The sequence below is a fragment of the Primulina tabacum genome, chromosome 8 (assembly GCF_025594145.1).
Source record: "Primulina tabacum isolate GXHZ01 chromosome 8, ASM2559414v2, whole genome shotgun sequence".
Lineage (NCBI taxonomy): Eukaryota > Viridiplantae > Streptophyta > Magnoliopsida > Lamiales > Gesneriaceae > Primulina > Primulina tabacum.
This window is the reverse complement of record NC_134557.1, coordinates 13,775,058-13,784,107: the sequence shown is the minus strand read 5'-3', so window position 1 is coordinate 13,784,107 and position 9,050 is coordinate 13,775,058. Positions and strand designations below refer to the sequence as shown.

The 9,050-nt window shown below is 36.0% G+C and overlaps 1 protein-coding gene across 1 annotated transcript; it reads right to left on the bottom strand.

Moving 5' to 3' along the window:
* Positions 1–6,571: 6,571 nt before the first annotated feature.
* LOC142554813 (phosphatidyl-N-methylethanolamine N-methyltransferase-like) lies at positions 6,572–8,457 on the bottom strand. Its single transcript, XM_075665490.1, has 2 exons — positions 8,113–8,457; positions 6,572–7,013 (listed from the first exon to the last, which is right to left on the bottom strand). Exons 1-2 carry the CDS (start codon positions 8,355–8,357, stop codon positions 6,761–6,763), a joined length of 498 nt encoding a protein of 165 aa, XP_075521605.1. The 5' UTR covers positions 8,358–8,457; the 3' UTR covers positions 6,572–6,760.
* Between the last annotated feature and the right edge of the window lie 593 nt (positions 8,458–9,050).

Here is a 9,050-nt window from a genome sequence, read left to right as displayed (position 1 = left end):
CCATGGTTAAGCTTATTCTTACCCACAGATTTACCTTTGGAGTTGTCTCCAAAACTGATGTTTGGTCCAGTATATTTGATCATTTGAGCTAGCAAATTTGCATCTCCTGTCATATGCCGCGAACAGCCACTGTCTAGATACCAAGTTGATTCTTTGTTTGTACATGTTACCTGCAATCACACAGTATATATAATTTTGGTACCCATATTCATTTGGGTCCTAAACTGATTAGTCCTTTGGTTCTTCTTTGTTTGTACCTGTTACATGCAATCACACGGTATATATAATTTTGGTACCCATATTCATTTGGGTCCTAAACTGATTAGTCTTTTAGGAACCCAGACTTGGATCAGTCTAACTGACTTCCCAGTTGCTGTGTTCCAAATGGTTTTTCTTGAATTCTTGGCAATATGTGTGTGATGTGAGGATGAAACAATATGATTTGTATCCTTTTTCAACTGACTATTCTTTTGATATCGTTTCTGAACTGGCTTACAGTTGTAGTAATTGTAATAGCCATTCCTTGAGTACTGATTTTTGTAACTGAATCGTTTAGGTGACCAGTTTCTTGTATCAGTTGAACTCTCAGAGCTATATCCAATTCCATATCGTTTGCCTTTGTTCTTACTTTCACTCAATTGAACAGCTGGTTTACTAGGTTCTGAGAATTCATTTACCATAGTTGATTTTACAAAGGTAATGTACTTTCCTTTGTTTTCATTCAACCTTGGTTGTGTATCACTTGTAGAATTTTTATCATAATTGTTAAGCCTAAACCAGTTTTATCATCAACTGATTTTTGTGAATTCTGCATTTAAGTCAGTGCAACTGAAGACTTGTTCCAAGCTTGAATCAGTTCAGTATGTTTTGTTTTTAACTGACATATCAAAGCTTGATTTTCAGTAATTTCAGCTTTTTGCTGAGCAATCTCTCTTTTTAGACTCAACATTTCAACTGACTCGTCAGTTTCTGTTTTGTTGTCATTGGGATCAGTTTGCTCAGTTCTAACCTTCCCAAATGATCGAGCAAGTTTGTTATACTCATTTACCATGTCATGCAATGTGGTAATGAGTTCCTCACGAGTGAAATCAGTGGAGCTGAAGTCAAATACATGTTCACTTGCTGACTTTAGTTTAGCATCATTTGCCATTAAGCACTTGACTTCCTCTTCATCTTCACTTGAACTGATTGGGCTTTCTGGTTCTGACTCATCAATGTCAGTTTATGCCCACTTAGATTTGCTCTTTTCAGCCAAAAGCACTTCATATTTTTTTTTAATGATTTCTTGTCATCCTTGGTCCTTCTTCTGTGCTTATTGGGCTTCTTTCCCTTCTCAGTTGATCCTCAACTGTCCTTCTTTGGCTTAAGACAATCTGGTATGAAATGACCAGATTTGCCACAGTTGTAGCAAGCATAAGATTCTTCTTTGGACTGATTTTTCTGATATTGCTTCTGGAAGTTTCCTTAATTTCTCCTCATAAACTTTCCAAATTTCTTGACAAACAATGACATTGCATCATTGCTCAGTTGATCAGCAGATTTGTCAACTGAGCCAGTTGGTTCCAGTCTGACAGCAGTTACAGCAGTTGTGGCAGCAGGTGTAGAAGGTTCTCCTTCTCTAGTTTGTAGTTGAAACTCGTAAGCCTTTAGATCTGCAAACAAGTCATGAAGTTCGACCTTGTTAAGGTCTTTTGACTCTCTCGTTGCCATGGTCTTGACATCCCATTCTTTGGGAAGACCTTTGACCACCTTCAGCGCCACTTCTTTGTTCGAATACACTTTTCCAAGTGCATTCAGCTAATTGATAATACCACTTATCCTCTCATCATATTCGTGCAATGATTTCCCAGCCTTCATCTTGATGTTATTAAATTTCTGAACAGCAACTGATAACTTGTTCTCTTTTGTTTGCTCGTTTCCTTCACACAGATGGATTAGTTTCTCTCATATCTCTTTTCCAGTTTTGCACATCTTGATTTTGCTGAAAGTGACTTTATCCAGCGTTTTATATAAGATATCCTTAGCCACATTATCTAGTTTGGCTTTCCTTTTATCCTCAGTTGTCCATTCCTCTCTGGGATTTTCTATGCGATGAGGATCTCCATCAGTAATGGCAACAGCAGTATTTGATTTTAGGATCTTCATGAGACCATCAGTAATGAAATACCACATGTCGTCATCTTGTGCAGCTAAATGAGTCTGCATTCTGATTTTCCAGTCGTCAAAATCTTCTTTGGAAAACATCGGTATTTTATTGAATGAAAACATGTGGATCAGTTTTGTGAATAAGAGTATTCTTAGACAAGATTCAACTGCTCTGATACCACTTGTTAGGATCGGTTGATAGATATAGATGTGTTTAGAAGGAGGGTTGAATAAACACTCACGATTTTTGAATCTTTTCGAATGAAATGTCAGTTCTATAACAAACTGAAACTATGAATCTTGTCGGTCGATGACAATCAGTTTAACTGATACCAGTTGCGAAAATAAACTGACTGAAAGATAAAATAAATAAGTGAAGTAGTAACACACAAAGATTTGTGGATGTTCGGAGATTGAAATAACTCCTACGTCACCCCTTCTATTACAAAGATATGATATACACTAAAAGACTTTGATCGATACAAAACTTGTACAGACCCACTTCAGTTTAGACTTAACACTGCCAAAACTGAAACTCTTAGTTTAATAGATATCTCACAATTCTTCGACTGAACTTAGCACAACTGATCTAGTTAAGATCAAATAAACAATGAAACGGTTTGTGCTTGTAAGATCGAAAGGTAGCCTCAAATTCTACAAATAAATCAGATAAGTGTGAGCTTTTTGATTCTCGAATAAGAGCGATAAATTCAGCAGGGTAACAGCAAGCTTGAGAGAATATATAGATCGATTAGTTGCTTGCTCAACTGCTCTTCTCACCTATTTATAGGCTTCTCTTCAACGGTAACATTAAATATAATTTGAATCAATATATCCGTAGATTGCCACGTCAATATTCTTCTGACATTTGTACGCTGTAAGCTCTGAAATGCGGCATTCAACTACGAGTTGCAATCTGCTTTGTATTGTTGTCGGTTGAATGTCCTTTTCAACTACTGATGACGTGTACAGCTGAATGATCAGCTGATAAGCTCACAATTGAATATATCAATTGATCAGTTTTCAACTGATCAGTCAGTTGTCTTCGTAAGTTCAGTTCAGCTGATTTCAGTTGCCTTCGATAAACTAGGCATTAATCTTCAGTTAAGTAACTGTCAGTAGATTTATGTAGTTCAGTTACTTCAAGCTACTTGATCAGTTAGTCCAGTCAATTAATCACTTAGTTTGTCAAACAACCGGAATTAAGTTTCCAACAATTTTTTTCTGACAAAATTATCTTGTGCGCAGAAAAACTGAAACAGATCAGGTCCCAAACTGATCAGTTCCCTTGCCAAAACTGAAGCTATCAAAACGTCAACCGATTGCCAAAACTAAACCAGTCCAACTAATATATCAAAGATCAGTTCAACTGATTGTCCAGCTGATAGGTGGTTCAGCAGAAGACCTTCATAATCAAGGTCAGCTAATGAAGAGTCCAACTGATGAAGAACCCAGCTGAAACAAAACAACCGATACAGTGAAATAAGTCCTAATTGATTTCACCAGACCAATTTAGAACATTGGTTGTAAATGATCAATTTGCAAATCACGACAAGACTATCAAACGGAATCGAATATACAAGGTACAAGTTACTTCACAGACAACGATACAATAATAGACATTGCAGCAGAGCTAAAAAATGAAAGCTTCCAGAACAATTGTATGAATGAAGAGACATATCATAAGAAAGCATATGAAAATACAACGGACATTATTGTTGAGTCTTCATGTATGGTCAGCTAAGCGACTATAAATACCTGATCAAGACCATTGAAGAAAGTTGTGGAACAACAACAAAATACTAGTATGTGAAGAAAAAAGAGGGTCAGATGAGTTTTTGGGGAGCTATAGTAATTACAAGCTTAGCTAGCGCCAATACCTCGAAAGAGCAGGGACATCTATGGGGTAAATACTAGGTTTCTAAATCCAATTTTAAATTGGTTGGATTTATTTATTTTACTTCTGAAAATTTAGGAGTTCGTAAATTCGCTCATTTCATATCAGCTTACTAGAAGCAGTTAGCTCAGTTGTATGAGAGCACTTTCGTGTTGTATTGATTAAATCAGTTCTCATACATTCACACACAATCACTCGCATATACAGAGAATTGAGATTATTGTTTAGCTGAGTGAGTCTTCATACAAAGACGTAAAACAATGTGTTTGTAGTCTTCGCATAAAGGACGTTAAAAGTTATGCAGATTGTTAGATGTTGCTTGCAATCTTAAGTGTTAGGAGTTCTAGTTGGGTGTTGTCCTTCTGGAGTGGGTTTGTACAAGGTGTTGTACAAATCAAATTCTTATAGTGATTCCTACCCGGGGTGGTAGAAGGGGTGACGTGGGAGCAGTTGAAGTCTCTGAATATCCATAAATATATTTTGCGTATTTAACTGTTTAATTATTTTTTTAAAACTTATTTGAGCAGTTCAGTTGATATCAGTTCAGTTTTTCTCATAATTGAATTGATACAATCCCGAACTGATATTCTTTATTTCAGTTATTCAGTTTACACAAGCTAAAAGTTTAAACTATTCAGTTTTCTTAACGAATTATTATTTCGAGTGTCTTCCGCTTGGTTTGAAAAACAAACTCGATTTGATTCATCGATGTATTCGTTCTTAGAACACAAGCTTTCCAGCTTATTGTGTTTGAAGCACCTTTAGGTTGTCAAAACCGATCCTTCAAATTTTTTTCTCCCGTTGAAAAAAATGACCAGCTTCTAAATTTGCTAGCTGGTGAAAAATGGTAGTTGCTGCTAAATTTTGCAGGCCGATGAAATTTTTAGTTGTGCTAAAATTTCAGGTTCTCACATTGTTGGAACATTTGATGTTCGCAATCGTGATTTTGATTTTAACAAAATTTGTTATTTTTTTCACATATTTACTCATGTGTGAAGTTGCAAACACAAGAAGTAAATTGAAACTGAATTTAGCCAAACTGAATTTCTTGCAAGTTTCGGTTTTTTGATGATATCTCTCAGCTGGATGATTCAAATGATAATCCGCCAACTCGACTGATCAGAAAACTCAATTTGGAACAAGTCGTATCTCACGTCTGTTGGGCAAAATCGGATGTTATCAAGGTTTAACTGATCGCTGAATTACCAAACTGATTGCACGAAAACAACAATCAGTTGGGTATGAGCAGTTGTGGTATTTTGGTCATATCTCCCAGCTCGGTCATTGGAATGAAGCGATTCAATATGTGTTAGAAAGATAAGACAACGGTCTACAAATCATATTCAGAAGTCAAAGTTTGAATCGAACCTTAAGATACTGATAAATAACAATAAAGCTACGGTTCTGCACAAACTGAAATCAGCTAGGCTGATTTCAGCACACCAGCTGAAACTGAACCAGTTGAACGGTACCAGACCAGCTGAAATTGAACCGAACCAGTTGAACTAAACCAAACCAAACCAGTTGAACTGAACCAGGCCAGCTGAAACTGAACAGAACCAGCAGAACTGAATCAGACCAGTTGTACTGAACCAGACCAAAACTGAACTGAATCGGACCAGCTGAAACTGGACGAGTTGACCAGAGTTGACCAGTTTAAGCTCAGAAAAAGTCCAGCAAGACGAATTTGACCGTTGCAATTTCAGAAACAGTACAGAAACTTTCCAAACGATCGTATTCTTGTATCTAACGTATATATCATTGTTGTGACCTATAAATACAACATCTTGAATATCAAACAAGAGCTTTTGAAGAGGATTCAAAGCATGGACAGTTACCATGAAGAAATCTGCTAGTTGATAGCACAAGCCCTTGTGTGAGGATATATTTGAAATGTATATTGTAAAGAATAAATTCGTCACACACGCAATCGTCCTTTCTCATCAATAAAGTGAAGTCATTTTATGTTTCCATTCAAATGCATGCCTGCACTGCCGACTTTGGAGTAAGTTTGCAAACCCTTCATATGACTAAACGTTTTTTTTTTTAGATCCAATGGTGAAAAAGGCATCAAATTTCGAATTGCTCATGTCAACGATGAACAGCACGATGAGATGCAACCTACTCTTGGCAACAGCGCAGGCAAACAAAGGAGTAAAATGGATTAATTTTACTAAACAAATTATTTTGTTCAACAAAGTCGAGATGGTAAGATAACTTGAAATCCTCATGTCCACTATTACCATGATCCCAGTTTGAGACCATTCTTGTTTATTCTTCTACTTACATGGTTTCTATAACGAATAGATTCTCAATTTGTTCTATTCCAGGATAAATCTTAGGATGATTTCATTCTACTTGAACGACATACTTCGAAGAGCAGAGGGGTGATTTGATGCCATAATCTTGGTTTAAATTCAAAGGAGTTGCTGGAGCTTAAAAGGATAATTCACTTTGACATCGCATCGATGCCACTTTAGTGTTAGGAGTAGATAAATCGACACTGACCATAACAAAAATTACTAAAAATAAAACATCTGAAATGGTCATTCTTGATAAAAAGTTATGCAAAACTAATTAACGAAAAAAGCTCCACAGTCATGGGCGCGGGCGCCAACTACAAAAACTAAGAGATTTTGTGTAAACACAATTGCTCCCAAAAGAGGGGTGTTTCTGATGAGTAGAGTGGTTGGTGTGGCCACATAGGTGTGCCTGCTACTAACTCATGATTGGCTTTGCGCGCGTTTCTGGATCCTCCACTGATTCCACAACGATCATAAACACATATCCTATAATCCATAGGAGAATGTACGAGAATGGAACCCAAGCGAGGCAAGCAACAAGACTTACTAGGCTCCCAATGTACTGAGGATCATTGATCACTCCGAATGGGAACTCAGTAACCCATGGAATGCTCCTCCCAAAACGTACACCATAATACGTCCCAGATTCTCCCAGCAGCTGATAAACCCTGTGTTTGAAGTAAAAAATGGAGATAACACAGTTACACTTGAGATGTAATGCAGATTTTTTCATATGGTTAAACAGGAATGGAATGAGGTAAGACTGCAGGATAGTAGCTCATTTCCTAACCGAAGATATATCAATAATATGCCACATTAATTTTGCAGTAACTTTACCAGAAAATGCAACTTACATTCCCCTCTCCCCAATTTTATTTCACCAAGTGATTATTTGGAAAGAATTTCTCACCAGCCTTTTCTTAAGCACTTCTTATAAAAAACCATTTAAAACGGGAGGCATGTAAGCTGCAGAAGATACAAGGTACTCATTTATCCTTAAAATGAGCTGCATTTGAGCACGAGTCTTCGTGTTCAGGATTGGAATTTCATTTTGTTATTACTAGTTTGACTATAAACACAAAAATTAAGACCAAGTATCTTCAATCCTATACTTGTTCATTCCAGTTTTAAACTAATTGTAATAAACAAACAAAAACTTGCAAGGGGTACAAATTATTGAGACATTATAATCCGGAGATGGAAGACATGTATCAAAATGCTACTTCAACATAAAAAAGGGTATCAAGAAACATGCCTTTATTAGCAGCAAACACAACCAGCTTACAGAAGTTCATTTCAAACAGAGATTGTAATTTTAAATTTACCTTAAGTATCATACTTATTTGACAAATTATCAATGTCCATATATCACTCACTGTCCTAGTTAGTAGCAATTTATAAAACCTATTTCCTTTCAGTTCTTTGTCTAGTCTTTACCAATCCCCAACTTATACTAAAAAACCTTATGCATTCAGACAAAAAGGAAAAAAAATGCATCAGGAGATGTAAATGTGAATATGAGCATCAATTAACTACTTTGAAACAACATAAAGCAAAACGAATAAAAGTCAGTCTTTTTGCAACACGTAAATGTAATACATCCATATCTATTATCATTGAGTGAACAACGCACCATTCATCTGTCTTTCCCTAGGACAACAAAAAGAAGTAGAACACAAAAGCAATGGATGAAGAAACATTTTGTACGATCAAAATCCCAATAAAATTTCATTTACATAAAAACACGGAGAGCTACAGATTTGTCACCTGAAGTTGAGAAACTGGCCAACGATGAAAAGGGACCAAAAGTACAAAGGCGGCGGCCAAGAAAAAGCGGACACTGAAAAAAGCGATTCGAGCTGGACCAACTTAAGAAAGTGCGACACCAGTGCCATGATTCTACATGGATCATGCTGTCTTCCGCAGAGATCCACCCATATCTGCGGATTCCTCCATAGAAAGAAGTAAAATGGGAATGGAGACAACACACCTACACATGCCCATATGCCCATTCTCGTGCAGGAAATTGGCTTCTCGAGTGAGGCAGCTCTCTTTCTGATTCACTGTAGATGGTCGGCGCAGTTTGTTCATGACATTGGTGAACAGGGTTATTTAGAAATTGGATTGGGATGTGTAATTATCGAATTTTAATTTTAATATATTAAAATATTTTTTGTTTCACTTTTTTTATTTTATTTAATAAAATAGCATAAATTTTTATATAGAAAGTGTTTTTTTATAGATGGACACGTTTGCCATTGCATCGCAGTTTCTTAGAAACTTTTCTTGAAGATCCCTCTTGGTACACGTACATGATATCAAGAACTTTTCTCGAAACTCCATAAAAGAATTTTTCTTGAAATTTTTCTAGAAATGGTGTTCAAACTGCTTAAATTAATTTTGTATAGCTAAATAAAATTAATTTTTCTTGAGAAATGTCTTCCTTTGTGTAGATTATTGTGTGGTGAATAAAATTTCAAAAGTTATTTGATTTATTCATAAACGTGAATAATAAGCTTGAACCAAAACTCGACGAGATCAATGAACAAAGATCAAAAGTGCAATGATCATTTCATGTTGAACTTTAATGTAATGTTTGAATGGTATAATGTTGATTTGGATATTTGCAATTAGAATGTGAATAGTAGTGTTCATAATTTATTGATATTTTGCAAATTGATGCATGAGGATGAAAGTATTGATGT